The sequence below is a fragment of the Leuciscus leuciscus genome (assembly GCF_965113295.1).
Source record: "Leuciscus leuciscus genome assembly, chromosome: 1".
Lineage (NCBI taxonomy): Eukaryota > Metazoa > Chordata > Actinopteri > Cypriniformes > Leuciscidae > Leuciscus > Leuciscus leuciscus.
Genome location: NC_138725.1, coordinates 56,169,849 through 56,194,547, shown reverse-complemented (window position 1 = coordinate 56,194,547; position 24,699 = coordinate 56,169,849). Strand labels below are relative to the sequence as shown.

Here is a 24,699-nt window from a genome sequence, read left to right as displayed (position 1 = left end):
CCTCTCCTCTACTCCCTCATCAGCAAAATGGAGAGCTACTCCAATCCACGTACACAGATCTACATAAGCATCATCAGGTGTGATCATTGTTTTGTCACCAGAAGAATCAGATTTCCATTGCTAACAATGCCAGGTGACCTCATCTTTATTGTCTGCTTTGTTCCTAGAAATGTTGTTTTGAAGATGTCCCTTCTTGGAATTCTTTGCTTTTACTGGCTGAATTCTGTTCCCAAGACAACAATCTCAGTAGGTGCACCATAAGTGTAATTTATCATGGATTACTAGCAAAGCATGATTATGCTTCTTTTTACGCAGTTGTAATCTTTTTTATATTCAAGTGTTGGGAGTCCTTTGTGGGGCAGAGTGTGTATCGACTGCTGATAATTGACTTCATATTCTGTCTACTCGGCATTTTCTTTGGGGAATTCCTACGCAAGTGAGTCAAATACATCTTGGCTGCTGAAGTAGGTCTGCAAAAGGCAGCTCACGGCTGGAAATTTAGTACCATTCAGTGGATGATTTCCACCACTTTAATATGTAAAACTTCTATGCAGCTTTAGTAGAATCATTCAAAGATTACAAAGAATTAATATACTACCGTTCCAAAGTTTGTACGTTATTTTTATTTATTTTTAAAATGTTTTTGAAAGTCTCATATGTTAACCAAGGCTGCAATTATTTTAATAAAAAATGCAGTAAAACAGTAATATTGTAAAATATTACTGCAATTTAAAATAACTGTTTTGTATTTGAATATATTTTCAAATGTAATTATTTCTGTCATGGGAAAGCTGAAGTTTCAGCATCATTACTCAAGTCTTCAGTGTCACATGATCCTTCAGAAACTATTCATTTTTTGAATAAAAAGTTCAAAAGAACAGCATCATAAATCTATTTAAAATAGACATATTTTGTAACATTATAAATGTCTACAACGTCACCAATTAAATGCATCCTTGCTGAGTAAATAAATACAAATGCTACATTTAAATAATTGTAATTTTTTTACATATCTTACTGACCCCAAACTTTTGAATACTGTAAAAAAAAAACATTTGCCGTTTACTTTGTAGAATAAACTGTGTTTTTACAGACTGATAAATAAATAAATCTAAGGAAATGGTTTACATTACAGTTCTATTCATGAGTGTACTGTGGACCCTTCCAAATGAAGAGTAATTACTGATTACAAATGACACAGAATCAATAGATTCACTTTCATTTCACTTTTTCAAAATTGCTACAGTGTAATCGGAACCATGTGCATCCAGAGTCTTGGCGTCCCAGAGTTTGACATTGCTAGGAATGTACTTGATCTGATCTATGCCCAGACTCTGGCTTGGTAAGTCAATATCTGCATCTCCTCAGGTCTATACTTTGATATTCCTTCAAGCTGATCTCTTTTATCTCTCTTCCTGTCTGCCCCAGGATTGGAATTTACTTCTCCCCCCTACTTCCTGTAATGCAAGTCTTTAAATTGTTTATCATCTTTTACTTGAAAAAGGTAAGCACCATTATAGCATCACTTTGTCCTTGCAGTCGAGATTATATTGCACGTTCTTAGTCTCACGGTTCCTGTTTCAGATCAGTCTGAGCATGAACTGTCAGCCTCCCAAACACACGGGCAGAGCCGCACAGATACAGACGGTCTTCATCGCCCTGCTCTTCTTCCCCTCGTTTGTGGGCACGCTGTCCATGGTAGCTTTCACAGTGTGGAGGTGGAGTTGACTTCCGACCAAGTGACATATCTTAAATGTTGTTTGCTGCTTCATTTTGTTTCGTATAATCGTGAACACTTCCTAATTCAACGACAGACTAGAGAGTGGCACCAATCAATATGATATATAAGTTTTTAAGTGTTTTAACTGATTTTTGTTATTGTTTGTCTATTTAAACATTACCTAGATGGGCGCTTTGTTCTGCAAGCACCACGTTTTTAAAATGCCATGTCAGTTTATTTATTTAGTTGTTTTGACAGGGTATGTTCATGGCAAGAACAGGGTAAAATCAGTTTTTAAAAATCTAACCGTGTCAAGTTAAAAAGAACTAAAAAACCTGCCTCAATACCATTAGTGTTTTAAGATGTAAGGCCACGCGCGTATTGTGTAAACGAGGCTGTTCACGCTCTTGCATTTAAATTTGTGTGATACAGCGCAGAGAAATAGAAAAGGGCTAGGGCGGGCCGCGGGACAACCCGTCACTCACATGATATCACAGTAATAGCAAACCACAGCGAACCAACAAAATCAAGTCCCGCCCTAATTTTTTTCTTGTGCCAGAATGTGTTTCATTCGAATATACGTCACAATAGGGAATAAAAGACTATCGCAACTTCCGTTTCGATTTCCGACTTGAATTAAAATCAGGCAAAACAACTAAAAAATCTAGATATTTCTTATATTAATTCACCCTCTAAACAACTGTCTTAAAACAATTGGATATATGAGGCAGACCATTTTAAACGTGTGATTACTATACCCAGAAAAGCCATATAAATTAATCAAATAATGTAAAGATTTTTTTTTTTTTTTGAATATATATTTTTCTAGTTACGCCAGACTTTCAAATATTTTAATGGGGTAGAAATTTTGAGTTCAAAATATAATTTTAAAACCCTTCTCCTTAAACCTCATAAAGTAAATCATGAACTTCTGGAAAAAATCATGAGGCATTTGAATATTGTTGTGGACGAGGGGGGTTGGGGTTATGGTTACAGGTTATGGCCTTGGTGTCAAAAAAGGTTGAGAACCACTGGTCTAGCATATTATGTAGATAAAAGCAGCACAGTGGGGTGCAAAATGCATTGTGTGAACCGGCCCTTACTGTATGTTACAGTCTTTTCCACTTGTCTTGCAGGCTGAAGCCCTCAGATCAGTGTGGGCCCTTCCAGGGTCTCAAAACCCCCTTCTACACCATTTTCAATTGGATTGATTCAATCCAGGACCCTCCTGAAACTAAATGGGTCTGGTGGATATTTGAAAACGTACTGAGAAGTGAACTCTTCTACTATCTGATTACCCTCATCATCCTGTAAGTCCACAAGCTGGATGTTTTGTGAACGCCTTAACACAAAAGGAAACCTTTTCTCAAGATCTTTCTTCATTCCTCGCTCTCTTCTTTCAGAGTCATCACTTTTTTTCTCTGGCAAATCACTCAGGGACGGAAACAGCTCATCAAGACTCTGCGAGAGCAGATTGTGAATGTGAGTGCTGAGATAATACAGACCTCACTTTAGCATCCACTGCGCTTCAGTGTCGTCAAAAACCAATAGTTTTAACCTCAGTGACTCCTCTTCCGTCTGCCTGTCAGGAAGGAAAGGACAAAGCGTTTCTCCTGAATAAACTACAGACTATACAGAAGCAGAGACGGGAAATGGCGTCTTACATACCTCAGGTGCGTGTTTCTCATGTGTTCTGTCTGGTCTAACATACATTCTTCTTGCATCTAGTTATCGTTAGTAAAATACTGTACTCAACAGAAAGAGAAACATATTGTGATTGTGGAGATTTCAGCCCAACACAACAGAACTCAGGGTACCACAGTCCTTAGCAGGCTTCAGAGAAACCCCAGAATAGGGCAAGTTCATACTGAAGATACTCTACTTCCAAGGGCCGTGCCTTCAAACGCCACAACCTCTTAACAGACAGAGAGCTCACACCGGGTTAGCCCACGATCCCTTCTGACATGCAGCAGGGATCGAAATAGGATCAATGTTTATGTCAAATGTATTTCCATCTCACTCTTTCTGGCGGCCTGTAAAAGCAGAGAAAAAGCACAGCATTTTTCTTGTGAGGTCATATATTGAGTAAAGCTGAAACTTTTTGCCCATTTGAAAGCACTTTTAAACATTCTCATCTTGATCTTATTTTCTGTCATGTAGGACTTCGACCAGACACCACATTTCAACACAAACTGGATGAATACTCTGCCCTTCGATATGTGACAATATGTTCTCTGATTATTTTTGATGTACATGCACTTTTCTGTAAATACTGCATTTATCTGTAACTTATTCAGAAAAATCTAACTATCCCCCTGTGTATTGGATAGGAAGAGGAATTCTTTGGAAACCATGTGTTCCCACAACTTAATTTGTTCCCTCATTTTCATTTAGTTAAATAATGGCTACAACTTAACTAAAACAGAAGAACAATTTAACAAGTCACGGGAATGAATTCTGAATGCATGGCCATTATATCCTTTTTTCACCCTGCAAGTCATGCGCAGGGCTCCGTACTTTCCTCATGATAAGTAGGAAAAACAAGCTAACATTTTACCCCTAGTCATTTGAGTTTTCCCCCCAATAAATAATCTGATACATCCTAATAATTTATTCTGATATCTTTGTAAATAACAAATAAATATTTTAATATGCAAGTAAGTGTCATCTGTGGTGAGCAATGTTGGATGCAAAGAACCTCAAAGCTTTGTTTTACTGATAACAATATCAATTTTATTGTGAAAAAGTCGTTGCTTTCATACACTTAAGAACTGTACAATCAATAATTTAAAAAAATGTTTTTCGTTGTTATTGTTGCAAGAACTTCTGATAATTATGCAGGTATTTCAGCAGCTTTTTAGCTTCAACCAAAGGAAAATAGTGTTTACAATTGTGTGTTCCTACTGCTCCACCAAATCACATTTCCCTTTATCCCGTTCACACAGAAGAGGAAACACCAGGAGGGTCCCGTCATGCTGCCCGACGTTACACTTAAAAACCATGAGCATGTTTTTTTTAAATATAATCAGAGGCTTCAGTTACAAAGAGGAAAAAACACTTTACAATACAAAAAAAGTTGAAATGGAACATTCTAACTAAGTCACAGAATTTCTTTGCATCGTATGATGTGCATATTACAGAGAAGAACAACCAGTGCTCTCGACCGAGAGGCTCAAACTAATACCTACGGGTTCTGAAGATGTCCAAAAAGGAATAAAAGAACACTTCTTTGTAGTATTTCTATTACCACAGCCTTTCGGGATTCAAAGATTAATGGGGGAGGCCAATAACATTCTGTGGACCCTTTAGTATTTATGTCACCCAACAGATGGACACTATGCACAACTGCTCTAAATGCAAGACCAACACGCGCCAGGTTCATTCTATCAGCTATAGCGACTGCAAAAGGCCTGAAGCCAATAGCTTATAGGTCAAACACTGAGAGCTTGCAGCCCTCTAGAGGAAGTTTAAAGGCCTCCTGCTGGCAGCCTGTCACTCAGCCCGGTTTAAACAGGCTTCATTGGGCAGGTCTGTCGCTGGAGGACGAGGCTCGTCCCTGAGATGAAGGGGGTGGAGGAGAAACGGAAAAGATGAGGAGCATCTATTATTCAGCAAACACGGCTCATCAGACGTGGAAGAAATGCAACGCTGCTTCTGACGTGATTCGATAACGCCAGGAAAAGCCAAAGGAAGTGTTGTAGATTCCACTTGTGACGTCACGATTTCATTTGTGCTTGATATTTAGGAGCAAGCTTGAATGGGTTTATTATCCTTCATTCTGACATATATCTATAGAGAAACCATGCTGTATGTGCAGATTAAAAGGGCTTCGAGCAAAAGACCTGACTTTTGAACTCATGCGACAACACTGAAAACTGGTAGAACACATGGGATTTGAAATCATTGTGCATTTTTGCCAGACAAGTGAGAAAGTATAACGGGAAAGTACTGAAATGTGTGGCAAATGCAGGGTCACAAATGAGAAAATCAGGCAGTTGTGGTACTGAACTCTGGACATTAGGAGAGGTAATTACAGTATAATGTTAAAATATTGTAAATATGATGAATAATCCCACAAGACATGCAGGAAAAAGCAAATCAGAGGAGCTGACAAAAAAACAAACAAAAAAAAACTCTTTGCCAATACTGTCCCCTGAGGAGAAATTTCCTGTTAATCCATGTTTAAGGAGAAGACAGTTCTGACCTAAGAGGAACATTTCATCAAACACCTTTTTTTCTGGATCTTCAAGGACTTTCCAGCGAACAGAAGGTGCATGAAAATGCTTGTGCCGTCTCTTTTAGCCGAGTGGTCCCACAGTCCACATTCTGTTGTTAATTCACTCTGTTGATTGAGTCATTGTGCAAACGGCCGGTAAATTCAAAGACCACCAATTTGCAGTGCAAATCACATTTTTAATACATCAGTTCATATGCAAGCACTACAAGTCATTTCGCATCAGCCCTCTCATTGTTGGTAAGCATGCAAGACCATGTGACCGTTTGAGGTACTTTGCAGGGAGAACAGACCCCTGCACAGAGCCAAAAAGAGGAAAACCATATGCAAAGCACAGAGGATTATGAGTATGAGCAACCGAGAACTCAACCAAAGCGTAATAAGCCCATAAAACAACTTCAAAATGAGGCCTGTCAGCCACTGCAGGGTTTAATCTGCATGAATTCTCCAGCAGAGGGCGCTAGTGAAGAAGGAAACATGCTGTTGGTGATCACTGCATAAAAAAAAATAAAAAAATAAAAGTCTGATGAAGGACTCGTTTTATTCAAGGTCTGTGGGTGAGAAATCAAATGTACTGCAGCAAGGTGAGGGGAATAATGTAGCCGTTTGTAGCGCCAGGAAGTGTTTGTTCACATCCTGCTCTCTCCACTTTGGGAGGTGCCACACCTCAGTTGCGTCATCGACCCAGCCCTGTGTCGGTTTCCTTGTGTGTTTGCCCGTGTGCACCTGAGTGTTATATAAGGGAAGGGAGGGGGCGGCCCCACCCCTATGCCCGGAGGCTAGGAGATCTTACAGTTGCTCCTGGTGCAGTTCTGTGGCGGACTCTGAGGCGGCCGGATGGATTTGGAGCGTTTGAGGCTGTTGCCTTTGCTGCCTCCGGCGGCGTTGGCCAGAGAGTAGGACCGACCGTGCATCATGACGGCGTTCATGCCGTTCGCCATGGAGAATGACTTCAAATGGCTCTTGATGGCTACTGGAAGCGGTAGCTTATCGATTAGGTGTACAGGGGTACAGGAAACAATGGCGCGGCAGCACAAGTCCTGCAGACTGAATACTGCAATGACACAAAAGACAAAACGCACACAACTGAGTTACAAAACAAAGGCGATCAGGAGGTTGAGTGGTTACATAATCGAACCATAAAAACTAAATAAGCAAGCATGTGATACTCTAGGGTTTCAATAGTAGCTGCCTCAATTCATCTGCATGCTGAGATAATTTTTTATTCTCTTTACTAAAGTAATGAGAACGTTTTAAATGATTCAACATTCCCTCAGCAGATGTTAACACGCTGCATGCATTTATTTATTTTCAGATAGAGTCCAATGCAAATGGTGAGACTCAAATGGGAAGTCTAACATGGGAATATTATTTAAGTATTAGACTGTAAAACCTCTGGGAAGAGTATGGGTATGTTTAGCTAAAACAACAGTGCTGTTAGCAAGTCTTCTTTAACACGGTCAGTGTTCGGGATTTAAACCAACAGCTGTAACTCTTGAATAGTCCTGGTCATGCTACAGTTTTAGGGGGTTTATATCTGTAACTATAGTGAAAAAGCCTTTATGTATAATGCATTTTAAAGGTATTCATAACGTAATAAATAATTGTAACCAAAGTTAAAATGCATTATAATATTTGCAGATTCCTTTTTACATCTGAAATGGTTGTTTGTCATGTGTTTTAATGCATTATATGTCCTAAAGGAGTAACATAAGTATTATAATTGTTTACACAATTATTCACGAGATCATATAAGCTTTAAGTTAAGTGTTATCCAAATAGGTTCATCAATCAAATCCAAATTAACCGACAGCATTTTCTAAACCAACAGATGGATCTTTTTTTTATTCATAATATGATTTAATATAATTAGGCCAGCACGATATTGAAAAAAAATGTGTTAAACAACAAATAACATAACAGCTCCTGCATGAACAGTCAAGGAGAGTGTGTAAATGGCTGACATTTTGAGAGGCATGTTGAAAGCACTTCCCGTTCTCTGAAATGCAGGATGCTGCTTCTGCTAAACAGCTCATCTGGGGCACTGCGAGGTCTCATGGGAAAATCCCACATAATAGTGGAAACAGACAGAGAAAGAAGTGCTTCACTGAAAGCCTTCTGCCTCTAATTACGCAGCTCTGGACGACATAGTGTGGTTTTCTATGCTAATGGAAAGCTATGCTGATGGTGCCAGTCATCCTGCATCCCCCAGAAGGTTCAAACCAAAGATTTCTACTGTATTAGTGGCTTTACGGTCTAAAATATCAGGAAGAATAGGCCTTTTTGTCACTTTTAATGGATTTGAAAGTGAGGAGATGAATGCTCAGGAGAAAGACTCACCTCTGTTGGGCTTCCAGAACTTCTCCATGCCATGCCTCATGAGCACGATGCGTGAGAGCTCCGTGAACGACTCTATGACGTTGAAGTTACAGAGGGGACTCACTTCGAAAAACGTCATGCCGTTTTTTTCCGCATACGCCCGTGCCTGTTCTGTGGGGACCTGTCGCTTGAAAGCCAGGTGCAGCCGGTTACCCACAAGGATACGGGGCACACCAGGTGCATGCTGAGGAAAGACAAAGAGACAAGAAAGTGGGTTACAAAAGGGGGATGGGAGGACCCGAGAGATACACAGTACTGTCAGACTGAGTGAATCTCAAACAGTGTCACAGCTGGCCTGTCTCATTTATTTATTCAATAAGGCCTGTCATATCTGTGCCCAGCTCTAGACCACAGAGAAAAGAGCAAAGAGCTGTACGGGGCAGCCCCAAGTGGATTCAAATCAAACGACAGTCAACTCTCAAATCTAATTTCTTTGAATCCGAATCAAGTCTTGAATCATGCTCCAAAAAGATGCGAGTCAAGACCAAGTAGGGATGCCCAATATATCAGTACCGTATATAACCGTATATAATGTATCAATGCTCTGCATACCCAAGCCATTCGTGGACTCGCTTAAATAACATTAATACTATAAATTACTATAAATTCCCTTGTTTGATGTGTACTATAAACCTTGCATGATAAAATACGTATGTAACTCTCCGTCATTTATTTATTTGCCAAACGACAGTAATTTGATTAAAATCTGCCCAGTTATGGCGGGTTTCGGGTAAGTGGATCGACAGCAGCTTTGGCGCCTACGTTATGTATCGTCATCATTGTCCCGGGTTCTCATTGGTTTGCTGGCATATAGGGGGATTTAATGCGCATAACTGAAACTATCATAGCATTTCATTTTCTCCACGGGGAAATGTACTTTTAATGAAAACTTATAACCCGTTAAACACAGCCCTACTGCAACTAAACAAGGTTGTTAATTGATAGATTACACATTTGTTAAAGTCATCTATTTGCATTATTTTTGCAACTTATTTTTTTTAAAGAATACTTATATTTTCATTAAACTTACATTTATTCTAATAATAGTTTACTTATATTTTATATATATTTATTTATTTATTAATTAAAAATAAGTATAAAATAATTATTAGTAGTAGCCTATAAAAATAAATTAAAAAAACAATTGACGCCTGTCATGGTGTTTCTTATTTGTCGTCTCTGGTGTAGATCTAGCGAAATTACAAATAAACAGCATATTTGGCAAACGGCCATTTCGCACATCACTCGAACCCAATTCAACAGCTTTTACGGGTGTTTGTGATGTCATCAACAGGTAAATGTAGGCTACTTTCAATAACAGGTCAAACATATTAGGGATACTTTTAGCTGTGTTGCTATGTATCATGAGAGTAAGCAACTGAGCAGCTAACACTCTGTCTAAAGTGAAAGAGCGACTTATTTTAAAACCCATCCAACGTATCTGCACCAGGTGCATTTTTCACATAACGCTCCACCCAGCATACCCGGGTAACAAAGTCACCGCTCACCACTGCCGTACAGGTTACCATATCAGCCAATATTAGAGATTATTTACATTTTGAGTAACGCTCAATACTGAATATTTAATTGTGCATTCATTTACACAATTTTTACATTTAGATCATTTATAATAGTATATGCATATATTTTTTATAATATAATAAAATTTTACTGATAAATACATAGCCAAATTATTAATTTACAGTTTTATAAGCACTTTTTTTTTCTTTTCTTTTTTTTTAACTAATATATACACTAGTAATAATAATATGGGGACATATCGACACTACAGTTTAAAAGTTTGGGGTCAGTGTTTAAAAAATATATATATATATATATTTTATTCAGCAAGGATGCATTAAATTGAGCAAAAGAGACCATAAAAACATTTGTATTGTTACATAAGATTTCCATTTTAAATACATGCTGCCCTTTTCAACTTTCTATTCAAAGAACCTTAAAAATAAAATGTATCACAGTTTCCCAAAAAAATAAAGCAGCACAACATCGATAATAATAATAATAATAATAAATGTTTCTTGAGCATCAAATAATCATATTAGAATAATTTCTGAAGGATCATGTGACAGTGAAGACATGAGTAATGATGCTAAAAATACAGCTTTACCATCACAGGAATAAATTACACTTTAAACTATATTCAAATAAACAATAAAGCTATTTTAAATTAAAATAATATTTCACAGCATTTCTGTTTTATTTTTATTTTATTATTGTAATTTTGATCAAATAAATGCAGCCTTGGTGAGCATGAGAAAAACTCACTGACCCAAAACTTTTGAACTGAAGTGTACATGTTATTATTATGTTTCTTAGCGGACTACTAAAACAGTTTCCTCCCTAAACTCATTTGATGCTTGCTGAGAAAACACCTGCACCATGCACCCTTTCAAAGCTCAGCAAGGTCAAAGCTCATTCTGTGTTGAAATGACTCACTATGAATCATCAGCTCAAGTCTGACTCAAATAACAGCAGCAAAGTCAAAGCAGAGCCTCAAGTATTCTAATATTTACCAAAGCAGGTCAAAAGTTCTCAAGTTTAAGTCTCCTGTTCCAACTAATACAACCCTCTTTCTCTCCATTATATGTGCGGTTTGTGCAGCACAGATATGTTTCTGACATGTATCCACTTAATTAAACAAGAACATACAACTCTCAAACGAGGAAGGAAGGAAGAGACTGTAACAGAGAACCCTACGAGGAAGGGGGCTGCATTAAGAGAGGACATCCTCTCTGGATATCAAGCACAGGAACAGGAGGACGAAAGACAAAATAGCTATAATAAATGGAAGTAGGGCTGTATGTATATATAATATATATATACACATGCATATAAAAACGCAATTAAACGCGAGCCAAAAGGAAGAAAAATGTATAATTCCCTGTGAAAATGAGTGAGACGTGAGTGCAGATTTGCGAAAAGAAACAAGAGATTCCATGTCCAGTGGAATAACTAATAGAAAACTGTTAAATTCTCTTATTCAGCACGAATCCAAATGTTTCCATGGCTGCATTGTAACACTGAATTGCTAACCTATTATTTCTTTTGTAAACTAAGTTTTATGCTTCACTCGTGCCATAATCTTCACGTAAAACAACATACAAAAAAAAAAAGCCACCGCGGGCTGGTGCGGTTGTGAAGTTTACCGGCAAATTCCTAAATGTAAGTTGCTGCAATCGGGGACGCCATTGTGGCTCTCTTTCGTACATCATCAATTACTTGCGTGCAAACGAAACACAATAAACGCTGTCATGTTATCTTGCTTTCAAGATGCCTGACGTTTGGGAATGCAATTGTGTGACTTTTGAGATGGCATGTGATGAGATTGATCAGCTGGTTAGTCTAGTTATCCAATCAAATCCTCTGTTGAGTTTGCAACATCAAGCAGCATAACAGGCTGTTTTGTACGGCTAAAAATGACTAGAAGCGGATGACACCAGAAGCCAGACATATTCAAGTTACAAAAGCGTTCGCTCTGATGTTAAAAATAAGGTGGATAGCCTACAGAACTATGGGTATAATTGTGACCTCACTTCCTGTTATCATTCAGAGCAGCTTACTCTTACCTCATCAATCTCCCTGATCCAGCGGTCTATCCCGTCAAATGACCAGCGGTTGGTGATGTCATAGACCAACAGGATCCCCTGTAGAGGCCAAACAAACAATGCATTGTTATCCGGTATCCTGTTCATGCAGTGAGGAGGGACGTTAACAGACTAACAGGACATGAACTGTGCTCGGCAAAAGCATTTCAACACGCTCTAAGCCCACTAGTGAGAAATGTTATTGTTCAATTCAAACTTTTGAACTCATCATAAACATACTGGTCCTTGTGGATTATGTAAACTTGTTTAACAGTAAGTGAATGTGTATGCCCTTTTTTTGCCTTTGGCTGAGCACTTAGTACAACATCAGTCCTCTGACCAAGAACATTAAGTGACACTTTACCTGCGCTCCCCTGGAGTACGACCTGAAAATGGTGCAGAACCTGCCTTGTCCCGAGGTGTCCCTAGAAGCAAACAGAGACAAGTCAGGACAAAAAGACTGTGAATACCATGTCAGTTAAGCTTGCCACATCATAAGCACATTTCTGATGCGAAAGCTGTCCCAAAAGGTAGGCAGAAAAATGGTCCTGCCTTTCAAGTTACCCTCTTTTGGCCACAATCAAATTCTTAGCATAGACAGCAATAGCAGAATGCACTGTGACAAGCTCTTTGAAAAATGCACCCAATATGGCAGATGAACGAGTTAAAATCACAATTAAAAATACAGTTATTTGCGTGCTATGCATTTCCTATGCTTTTTAGAGTATAGCACTGCCGCTAACTTAACAACATGCTAATATTAAACCCAAGTCTCCATGCTTCACATAAGGAGCACTATTTGTGTGGCCCTCAGAGTTAATGCCTATGAAAAGCGTTCCAAATCTGTCACTTAAGAGGTTCTATTTCAGTTAGGATGCTCCCTAAAAGGCATGTGCCTATGTAGGCAGTAAATAGAAAGGCAGCTCACTTCATTTTGGAACAAAGCTATCAATTTGAAATCGACACTGTTTTGGACGCTGCACTGAGTTTAGAGTTAACCCAAATACAAGATGACTCAGGCGTTTGTGTTGGCGTCACAGCCTAGAAAAACGAGTTTTCCACTGTGGCACGTCCGCACCCAAATAACCTTTCCAGCGACATGCACTCTGTGAGAACGTTCTCACAAAGTTAAACTGGCTGTACTTGGCTGGAAAGTGTTAAATATATCTGCACTAAAAAGTCAGAGTGGCCGTTGCCTTTTTGAAGTGGTGGGACTGAACCCACTCTTGAGAATGCGGTTTAGTGCTGCACTTCCACAGTCATATCAGAGAGCACATCAGATTTACCTGGGAGCTCGGAAAAGTGCGTTAGCAAAGATAGATGTAGGGCGAGATGAAAGCCCTGAGGACAGACTCTATGAGAAGGAATATGCAGTAAGAAGCCCAATTACTATAAAGCATTACATTATATAGCCCAGCACATTACAGCACACCATGGGAAAACCCTCAAGGGCTTTGAGAATTGCTCCTCGGGCACTTACTACACTCTGTGTTAACGCTAATGAGCTTGTTGTTTGTCTTCGTAATGTGTAATTCTGCTGTCTTACAATCCAATGCCTTCCTGATTAGGAAACTTTTCTGTCTCTCTGGGGTAGTGGCTAGATGCTTCTATGGATGTTTAACAGCGACTTCTTAGCCTCTCAGTTAATGGAACTTTCTCTTATTTATGATTTATGAGCTCTTGCAATTATGTATTTTTTTATGTATACACACACACACACACACACATATATGTACACGCACAGTTTGAAAACATAAAAAAAAATTTTTTTTTTACGTCGGTAGTCTCATAAGTTCAGTAAAACAGTAATCTTGTGATATTATTACAATTTAAAATAACTGTTTTCTATTTTAATATACTTAAAATTAATTTATTCCTGTGATGTCAAAGCTGAATTTTCAGCATCATTACTTCAGTCTCATCTTTCCTGCTGAATGGGAAATAACCCAACACTCATTGCATCAGTAAGGTTGATGAACATGATGGGCAGTGATTTATAATTTTGCAAATCTGTCTCAGTGCTTTTTTTTTTCTCAGTGCAATGAGAAGGAAGGCCTGCTGTCTGTGGGCTGAACCCCAACTATAACACACTGACTCTTAACTTAAAGACTGCATTTGCTTTTAGCAGGTGATGCATCATTCTGTCATGAGGGGAACAAGACAGACAAGAGTTGTGATCCACTTACCAAAGCTCTAGTTTCACTCTCCGCCCGTCCAACAGGATTGTGGTGGTCTTGTAGTCGATTCCTGCAGAATGAGAGACAGAGAACACTTAGATAAGACCCTTAGCCGTGTATGGTTGTCTACTGAAAATAAAATAAGTCTAGAGAGGATCGGGAACTCGAAAAGCTTCAAGCGTCATGGTGATTGCATTTGGTGTACTACCTAATTTAATTCCCAGGCAATTCTTTCTTTCATTAGAAGGCAGTAAAGCTGAGATGACCATCTTGACAGTGACTGCGCACGTTCAGTGGAGAGCCTGACAGCTGCAACCAATCTGTTACTTAATGCTATCATAGCAGAAATGTGACCAGGACGCTTCCCATAAGGGCGATTATCTTGACTGCTTATCTACATTTATCATTCATAAAATGAAAATATGAACACAGTGCGGGCTCCATTGACTGAATGGCAATATCTGCATTTTCAGTCGCTTCACAGCATGTCAGCATTCAAACCTGTTTTGCATTTTAATAGAAAGCTCTGTCTCTAACAAAGGCTCGCTGCGTCTCTTTCCATACAGGCCAGCGTGTGTAATATTCACCATGCCAAGAGCGCTTGTCTCAGTGAATCATCTTTTTGTCCACTTGAAAAATCGGTTTATCCGTAATGCTGACAACACGGACATGGACTACACCTGCCTGGAGTAGTCCGGGAGAGTTTATGAGAGTGGTTTTGGCCATTGCTTCCACGGGAACATCAGTTCTAGAAATTAAATCAACTTTGTTCCTCTCTGATTAGAGGAAAGAACAAAGTCACACCCTTCTGTAGTCCATTCCACTTTGATATCAGCCGTTTACTTCCTGCAAATACCCACAGCAGAGTAGGGCTGCATGATTGAGGGGGAAAAAATAATTGCAATATTTCTGATAAAAAAAATTAATTACAATTTAAACATTTTCTTTTATCTCCAGCTTAGCTGTGCTTGTTTGTAGGGCTGGCCAAAACTTTTGTCATTACATATGCTAAATCCTATACAGCTGTACTACAAAATAAAAAGAAGAATAATGTAGTACAATAAAATTGCTATTATTATCATTAAATTAAAATGTATTTAATTTTAATTATTTTGTTTTACAGGACATCTATAAAATAATAATACTAATATTTACGGCTGGTTCTGAGCCCATAGGCTTCGTCTGTCCTCCATTATTAAACCTCTACAAGAGAATGTAACGAGGGAAATGACTCGCACTTAAAAAGAACCACTAGGGCTGATTTCCTGCTGCTCTCCATCCTGCAAAAAGCTTTGCTCTTAAGCAGGGCAGCACATCAAGCCAAAGACGCATCACACTTCCTTCCTCTAGTATCCCTCCTCCTTCGTTCTGGGTAATTTTATGGGCAGATGGCTCAGCAACGCGGCCTGACAAGGGCAGTACGGTGTAATTATCCTCTCAGGTTCCAGCTCCGGGCCGCAGGCCAAGACTCCCCAGCCCGAAGCAGCTAGTTTTGAGGAAGAGCCTGGAAGTGAAAGCTCCAGCAGGACTTGAGGACACCTGAGAGGGATTGAGTGGACAGTGACACATGCGGGCATGTTTAATTCAATTTAAACAGCCTATTATCAATGGGTGGTGGTAAACAAAATTGCTTACAACTGGAGAACGTAGAAGCGTTGGATTTCTTCAACGCAGGAGGCCTTTGCTTTTAGAGCATGTCTTTGTGTCTCGTTGTGCTTGCTCAGAACACATTCAGACAAACTGAATTGCAACGTGCCCAGCTACACTCAGGAGCCAGAACTGGGTGCGTGTGAGTTTGAAAGTCATTTCAAAGAGAGTAATGAAACTAACATGCCTGAGGCTGAGAAAGGTAGAAAAGCTGGTTTCACTGAGACCCAGCACTTCAACAGTAGCACACAACATGACTGTGCGCTGACTTCCACATCTGATCGTAACTTTATCATTCATCAGAAGAAATGCAGATACTCTCTTTTTTCTAAGACTTGAACACAACAAAAGCAGTTTTATAATGATTTTTTTAAAGGTTTGCTCCAAAACAACATATTCAGAATAACTGAGATTTAGCTGCAAGTCTGACTTCAGGCCTCAATTTGGTAAAATAACTAATGAAAACTGACTAACAATATGATAGGAGGGATGGCAGTGATTCTGTACCAGGACTGGGGAAATGCTACATATTTTCAAAATGGACTGGACAACTAATTGGTCTTAAAGGGATAGTTCAACCATAAATGAAAATTATGTAATTATGTTTGCCATTCCAAACTGGATTGACTTTCTTCTATGGAACACAAAATAGGATATTTTGAAGAATGTTGGCAACCAAACACTTTTGGTTCCCACACTTTTGCGTATACATTTGGCGGTGTTATGAAACTCTGCCCCCATATACTGACGTAGATTTGTGGGGGCGTGTTTGAACGAAGCATTTTAAGCATTTAACTTTTACAAAGAATATCTCTTTGCGTTTGAGATTTTGAGCTTTGTAAATCTGCAGATCTTATACATGCACAAACAGCTACATAATAAAAAAGGAAAACATGAAATCTCATCATCATATGTTCCCTTTAAGCATAGAGAACGGTTTGGCCTGACAGTGGAAAAGCGTCTAAAGATTTCTATAAATAAATGCTGTTTTTGAACTTTCTTTTCATCAGAGAATGCTGGAAAAAATGTATCACAGTTTCCACAAATATGAAGCAGCACAACTGTTTTCAACATCGATAATAATAAGAAATGTATCTTGAGCATTCAATCAGCATATTAGACTAATTTCTGAATGATCATGTGACCCTGAATACTGGAGTAATGATGCTGAAAATTCAGCTTTGCATCACAACAATAAATAACATTTTAAATCTATGAAAATATAAAAGTTACAATCCAACTATTTTAACCATATTTTTTATTTTAAAAAAGCAGCCATGGTGAGCAAAAGAGATTTCTTTCAAAAACATAAAAAAATAATAATTCATACCAAACCCAAACTTGTGAATGGTAATGTGCTTTAGATGGGTTCTTGTGTTCATAAACAGCGAAGAGCAACAAAATGGAATCAAATTGGTCTCGAGATGCATTTTTAAAAGTTGTTCTATTTATAACTTGACAGGCCGTCTTAAAAAACACTGGCGGAGCTTTAAAGGGAATAAATTCAAAGATGCAAGTTTCTGAGGGTCTTAGCTTACCAACTGTCAAATAACTAAATTATACTGCCAGCATACTAAAGCACATACAAAGCACAGCCACTGAACACAAGTTTTGTACTCCAGAAAAAGATAAAATAGACACATCTCACTAATCAGCTAGTTGGTTGTTGGTAGTCGACCACAGTGACCCGTCCTTAATACTGGACAACCGAAAACCAAAAATTATCATGAACTGCAAAAGTTCAATAATATACTAAATTATTAACTTTGATGAAATTCAACAGTTTTATGGTCTTAGCAGTAATAATACACCAAACAAAGTACAAAAGATATGGTAAAGATACATCCTTTTCTTCTTTTAAAGAGCAATACATCCATTTATTATATCCTAAAAACACACAATTACATAGTTTGTTGCATTTTACAATTATTTTATTTGCATGTAGCATCGCTGTTTCCTCACTGTCCGCGAGTGATGGATGTTTGCCGAGCCACGGCATGGTCAGTCTTGTTCTTTCTTTTTTGGGGGAATTTCTATGTATAGCCTATTACACAATTATAGTGGTTAAATGTCACAATAACATTATTTTGGTTTAATCTACTTTATATGAACTTTCGTTGGGAGTTACATCTTTAACGAGTAGTTCGATGGGTTTATTCTTACTGTTTTATTGCTTGTTTGTTATGGGTGAGTCCTGTGAGCTGGTGCACCGTCAAAAGGGTTTTGTGTGGTAACTTTGGACGTACAGTATATGTACTGTTCCAGCCAATGATATAGCCGCAACCAATCCTTTTTCTGCTGAGGGGACTCCAAGGACTATTTCTCTTCCTTTTTATATTGAAAGTAAATGAAAAATGTTTTGTTTTTTTACTGGTTATATTGGATGTTTACATATAATTTTATTTTGAGTACTGGCCATTATGTATGCATCTCCCCTTTTGTGTTCATTCGTGCTGCCCACCAATGTATAAATTCACTAGCTGTGTATGTAAGTTGTAGTTGTGTTCTATGACATGGTTCTGTAGTCTCAAGACTTCTGTGTGCAATGACCTATCTTTATTGTATATGTTTCTTTCTTTACTTATTTACTTTGGTTTTCTTCAATTAGCTTGCCATTGCTTTGCTTTTTGACCCCTAAGTGTTTGCAGTAACCTGCTGCCTCAAGTGTTCTTTGTCCCTTCACTGGTCACATCTATAACACCGTGACCCTATCGAAACAGAGCAGAAAGAAAATGAAAAGTACTGTTTAATGGAGAAAAACACTCTATCATGGTTATACTGCAATCGCTGTGCTTGTCTGAGCCAAACCCAATCAATCACTAGCAGCCCAACCAAGATGTCTGCATCTGCAACTTTAGACTCTAAATATTTACAGATGTCCACTCAAAGCCAGCGCAAAGACGAATCAATGAGAGTAAACACCACAGAACCAATTTATAAGAATACAGACTGCAAAATTTAAAACCAACAGCATAAGGCGGTTTAACAAGGCTTCTCTGAACTCATGAAATTTTTTATTTGTCATTTGCTAAAGCATTGTAAAAAGTAGGTGGCTGCAGAGGAGCACTTGTTGACTTATTAGCTATTTCCACTCCCATATATATATATATATATAAAAGCTATTTTCACTCCCTAATATATATTATATATATATAAAAATTCTTCACTCGTTTTGCTTTTGAATGAATATTAAGACGAATATATTATGAATGATAATAATTCAAGTTAATTTTATCTACACCTCAACTCAAGCTCAGTGCTTTATTGTCAGCCCCAGTGCTACCAAATCCGAACTGTAGAACTTAGTGGCTCCGGTGCTGCTGCACTCAAGTCTGGAGCCCTGTGAACTTAAAATAAAACTGCACATTGTAATTTCTGTACGATAAGTCTGTTTATTACCAAGACATTCGTCAGTAATACAGTCAAAATGGGGGAAAACATGAATAACTGCATTCCAGGTTGATTTAAGGTGTGCCCCTAAATTTTCTGCTTGTGCTCCTAAAAATGTTCAGTAAGGGGCTATAGTGCTCCTATTAGTTAAAAGTTAGTCTGGAGCCCTGCCTTATAGGGTTTGAGCTTATGACCTTTCGGTAACCAGCCTAGATCATTAACACCAGGTCTACACCGCCCTCAAGTCCTCTTAAAAACATCTAAAATTAGTTTTATACTAGTGGTCGACAGATATTGGTTTATTTGATGTCCAATGCCGATATATATACATACATACACACACACACACACAAACACACATCTATATATAGTCTGTCTCAAATAAAGACAAGGTAACAAATTTTACATTCAGCACAGTGAAAATTACATGAATATGACATATAATATAGTGCAGCATAGCTTGAAATCAAGGGTTTAAAGTTTATAATTTATTGTGCGTCTCCAGTGAAGCTGAACTGACCGTCACGCACAGAGTAACACATTCATGATGCATGCAGGCTACAAATGCGCACTTTGAATCTGAACAACTGGATTTAACCAAGTCTGCAAGGTTTGTGAAATTAAATGTTCATTATATATTCAAAGATTTGTTTAAATGATATAAATGCATACTTGCTGAATGCTGACGGTAAATCAGAAAGTATTATAGTGTTTAACTTTCTGTTACTAATAATATAAAAGCAAACACTATAACACTTTTTTGCCTAGTTTATTTTCTTTGTTTAACAGTTTTATCTAGTAATGTAGCCTATTAGGCAAAACAGAGGTCATAAATAATGAAGACATAGGCTGAGTCCCAATTTGCCTACTTATACTACGACCTAAAAGTATGTACTTTTTTTGTGATGAAAAAGTACATACTTTTGAGTGTGTAGCAAAAGAGTATGCACGTTCTGGGACATACAGTACTTCGATGACGTCATGCAACGTAAACGAGAACGTGGTTGCCTAGTTACGCACACCGCGACTGTTAACCAAACATTTAACATTTCATTCATTCTTATATATCCAATATAATTTTATTTACTATTCCCATCTTTTTTTCCACAATACATTTGCAATGTGTTTTACCAAATTGAGGAGTGAAGCAGGGCGTCGTCGTAGATCAACCAAACGCAGGTCGTTTGTGAGACGGCTGGTTCTGACGTTCATGTGCAAATGTGTGTAACGAAAGCTACTTATTTTCTGAGTTAAAATATTTTAAGTTTATAGTGTAACTATTGTTTAATGTATTTTATACTTGATCTTATACTTATGTATAATACTTAAAAATACCCCGATGAAAATGAACCATGCTTTTACTATAGTAAAAGTGTAGTAACCATGTTTCTTTGGTTGGACTGATAAAGTTAACATTTGTACAGCCACAGTATTACTACAAATAAGTCAGACAGAAACATCAAAAGAAATACATAAAAAAGACACTTGCATGACACTGTACTAGAGCATCGGACCCTACAAGATAAACACGGTAAGTTACTTTTTTTGGCACAACATAAACCCATTAATATTACGAGACGACAAAATATAACTTTAATTAGGGTTAAACATTTGAATTCTTACACTTAAAAACTGAGGGCGCATCTCCGTTGCTGCATCCGACTGCCTTTACATCACCATCATCACCGCGAAACTCCTCCCTCCCGCACGCAATGGGTTGTGGGCAATATTAGCCGTTAGAGTGTGCATTGATCTGCACTTCGAATTCTAACCGGAAATAGTAGACCATCCGGGTATCTTTGGAATACTCATTTCAACATACTACGATTTGGGACGTACTAATTCTAGTTTCGCATACTATTTAGGACGGATAGTATGCGAATTGGGACTCAGCAATAGAAAGAGAGCGCTGGCTCAGGCGATGCCGTTCTCAGAGCCATCAAGATAAAAGTCCTGCTTCCAACACGTCAGACAAACAGAAAAACATAACAGCCAAAGCCGATAAAAATAAAAAATTTAAAAAAAAATATATATATATATATATTTAAAAAATCGGCCGATATGTTGGCATGGCAATATATCGGTCGACCACTTTATATAATGAGATGAAGTTTTTAAGCCATAAAAGGAACCATTCTTGGCTTTAATACTTCACCTTGCTCACAGTCAATACCTCCAGACACCCTATGTATAATTCATTAAAAAAGCTTTTCAACATTAAAACAATCTGAGCACATCAGGATGGCATCTCTCTCAGGGATGTACACAAGCCTGCAGTGGAAATCACCAGCGCTGAATCCACGGATTGCTCGTGGAGACATCTGTGTTGATTTTGAGTGATTGTGAAGGCAACTCTTTTGAAGCTGGACCAGCAAGCTCCCCAAGAACACTTCAGAAAACAGCCATCCCTGTGAGATCTCTCACAACCATAGAACACACTGTTCCCTAATAGGTTCAAGCAACAAAATAAACAGCAGCCCATATGTATAAAAATGGGATAGAACAATAGCGACCCGGCTCATTTGGATATGAAAGGCATATCATTCTATAATAGGTGTATCACCTCACTGGCTTCAGCCTAATGACAGAGCGTGGATGATCTAATCTCATCACAGCCCATGGAGAACCATTAAATAAATCAAATAAAAAGAGCTTGTGTTTAAAACTGGTCTTGATGGTGTGCTGTACTGACCTGTTCAATGAAAACAGACACTTCCAACCTCTTAGTCATGTTTACTTGTGTGTTTTGTATCCTGAGGGAAATCTCTGTGCTGGAACACTCCCCGAAAACATCTAGTACAATCTTAACTAATAAATAAGAGTTCAACCAAATACTGATTTTTTGACCAATACTAATATAGATTAATTTTGATAGTATCTCAAAATTACAGATAATGGGTGTATGACCAATATTCATTCCACACTTTGTAAGTTAAACTGTTATTTATTCCACAGAAAAATGACACCATTTGAGAGAATAGCACCCAACGTCAACACTCAGCAGTCAGTATCTGTATTTTTGGATAATTATTCAACTCTTTAAAGAGCAGTCATTCACTGTGGAAAATGTGCTGATTAGACATAGCCATAAAAATAAAGAGAAAATAAATTTGCAAACTACTAAGATCAAAAATAACTTTGCATAAATAACAGCATATTATAAATATTACTTAAAATTAATATTACTTCATTATTAACAAGTAGAATATTTAGAATACATATTGGATGTTGTTTTTCCTCATGATCATTATTATTGTGACAAAATAAAACAAATTAAAATTGGTTCTGCCGGTTATCAGGTACTTGTCGATCATAAAAAAGCAATATGGGTTGATCTCTACTCATTATCCATATCCAATAAGCAATGTGTAGAACTGATTTAAATTATTGTTTTATTCCTACTTTTAACACAATGATAATTAAATAATTATTATACTACAACAATAAAACATATGCATAATTAATATTTTTATTAATATTATTATTATTATATTATGCAAAGTTGATCTGCGATCTAGAGGGTCACAACTGTTTTTTTTTGTTTTTTTGTTTTTTGTCATTGTTTAAGCTACGTCTAATAGTTAGGCTACACATTTCTTATTTGAAAATAAATGGCTACTTTTTTAAAAGTTCATGGTGCCATTTATCCATCGAAATGCAAAAGTCCCAGCACACTGCTATTTCCGCTCCTTAAGAAGATGAATAAATAGCAAAGTTTCAGCTTTTTATATTTTTATCAACAACTGTTATATCCATACCATGAACAATCACACATAGTCAGTCAGTAAATCAACCAATCATCTAATAAACGTGTCATTTATCCATCAAACAATAACCAATTACACTGAGAAGTGTGAATATTGGTTAACAATACTGTATAAAAAACAGATTATTAAAAACCTCCATTAAAAAACATGAAGTGTATGTTATAAAACTACTGAGCAGAAAATGTGCAGCTTTTATATAACAATCTGATTGGGCAAATGTGAGAATTACACAATCATCCAATAAACAGAGTAATAAACTATTATCAAACACATGCGTTTCCGCCTCCTGTAAGTCACTGACACTGCAATATGGCACCCACAGAATGACTCACCATAAACACAAAAATAATATTGACCATGTTACTTGGTAAACCTGTTAATACAACTATTCTCTGAATGGCTCACAGTGAGTGACAGCCTTGATCTGAGATCATTCTGGCTGAAGGATGTGTTACTAGCATTCTGCGTGAAGAAGATGTGTGGGATGTGTTGACTAACTCACCACTGCTGTAGGCATATGGAGACTCAGCAGATCCATCTTGAAGGCTGTCCAGGATCTCTCCTTTTCCCACATCGCTGTCTCCCACCAGGAGGAACTTGAGCAGGTAGTCGTAGCTCTTCACAGGGCTGCCCTGGGTGCCCATGGTTGCTCACATCAGAGCCAGACTGAGAGCCAAGGATAGGAGACAACTGTGTGTGTCCCTCTCTGATGTCAAAGATGGACCCTGAATCCTCCAGAGCTTTGGGGGTCTGAATCTCTTGTGTCAGGTCTATCTTTAAATGGGTGTCTGGCCAAATCAGCAGACAGGCCAAATCAAACCATTTCCCACCCGTCCAGTCCAGACCCGGAAATGATTTAAAGTGTACAGCCTTTAAAATGTCCAGCCGTATTCACTCGTCCAGTCTAAATATTGTAAAATAACATGGATCATCAGTGCATGCATACTTGATTGGCTGGTAAACTGAACAACTAGGTTGTTTACATTTCTTCCGAGACGCTCAAATAATCGTTACTGACAAGAAATTAAAAAAATACGCGTAAAAGTCTCAAAACAATTGACGAAAGCATCTATTTTATTATGGCAAATTATTGCTATAATAGAAAAGCAATGGAGCTATCAAGCTAGTGCATTGTTAGCATGCGTCTGCCAAGCTGTCAATACAAAGAAATAATCTCATTACAATTTGATTTGATAATCACCTGCACGTCTATGACAATATTAACAATAAGAATGTATATTTGCTATCGTAAAACTAATTAAAATACATAAAAGACGAGCCGTTGTTCAGATGGAGTAACACAGCATCGGCTAACGCTAACGTTACTAGCTATGAGCCTAGCGCGTAAAAACAAGTGCACACTGATTGTATATCATAATTAAGGGAATAAACTTCTCACAATCACAATATATTCCTGCTGCAATTTGATGTTAGAAAAACTTCAGCCTGACAAAAGGAAGAAGAATATCCACAGTCGCGCTCCAGTTAGCTTGAGCAGCCGATGCTAGCGCGTCTGGCAGAAATCATGGCTCCATTTCTGTTTTTCTCTGAATAACAAAGATTCATGTAAGCTCGCGCTGCTCGTCTCGGGACCTCTGCGCGTTATCAGGCGGTTCTGGGGCGAGGCACGGTAAGTGAGGGATTACTGCTAAACAATAATGCGACCGACCCGCAGGTTATTACTGCTTGTGCTGTAAATGCTCTCGGATATCCAAATATGTCCCATGTTCTCTCTCACACAGGAGATCACACACACTGTCACGCTGAGCTTTCACCTCTG

General features: G+C 38.0%; 2 protein-coding genes across 3 annotated transcripts in view; one reads left to right on the top strand and one right to left on the bottom strand.

Annotated features, from left to right (window-relative positions):
- Positions 1–6,249, top strand: part of tmc5 (transmembrane channel like 5) — an 11,521-nt gene extending 5,272 nt beyond the window's left edge. The window contains exons 6-15 of the mRNA XM_082167737.1: positions 3–77; positions 168–246; positions 339–436; positions 1,247–1,342; positions 1,429–1,504; positions 1,585–1,718; positions 2,857–3,030; positions 3,124–3,202; positions 3,310–3,393; positions 3,881–6,249. Of these exons, the coding sequence (XP_082023863.1) occupies positions 3–77; positions 168–246; positions 339–436; positions 1,247–1,342; positions 1,429–1,504; positions 1,585–1,718; positions 2,857–3,030; positions 3,124–3,202; positions 3,310–3,393; positions 3,881–3,943 (958 nt within the window). The 3' untranslated portion in view covers positions 3,944–6,249. The remainder of the gene's footprint in view (positions 1–2; positions 78–167; positions 247–338; positions 437–1,246; positions 1,343–1,428; positions 1,505–1,584; positions 1,719–2,856; positions 3,031–3,123; positions 3,203–3,309; positions 3,394–3,880) is intronic.
- Positions 6,113–24,699, bottom strand: rab40c (RAB40c, member RAS oncogene family). 2 transcript variants are annotated; one of them, XM_082136966.1, is made up of 7 exons: positions 24,319–24,699; positions 23,422–23,823; positions 14,125–14,185; positions 12,303–12,363; positions 11,921–11,998; positions 8,295–8,517; positions 6,113–7,008 (listed from the first exon to the last, which is right to left on the bottom strand). In XM_082136966.1, exons 2-7 carry the CDS (start codon positions 23,561–23,563, stop codon positions 6,734–6,736), a joined length of 840 nt encoding a protein of 279 aa, XP_081993092.1. In that variant the 5' UTR covers positions 23,564–23,823; positions 24,319–24,699; the 3' UTR covers positions 6,113–6,733. The 2 variants fall into 2 exon arrangements, with proteins under 2 accessions (XP_081993092.1, XP_081993091.1); XM_082136965.1 differs by having other exon boundaries at positions 23,422–24,699.

Excerpts from the sequence above, each read along its gene's own strand:
- rab40c (XM_082136965.1), bottom strand. The coding sequence starts at position 23,563 with ATGGGCACCCAGGGCAGCCCTGTGAAGAGCTACGACTACCTGCTCAAG. Across the intron at positions 14,186-23,421 it reads TCCATATGCCTACAGCAGTG|GAATCGACTACAAGACCACC; the intron begins GTGAGTTAGTCA and ends CTCATTCTGCAG. Across the intron at positions 8,518-11,920 it reads GGATCAGGGAGATTGATGAG|CATGCACCTGGTGTGCCCCG; the intron begins GTAAGAGTAAGC and ends GTCTTTCCTCAG.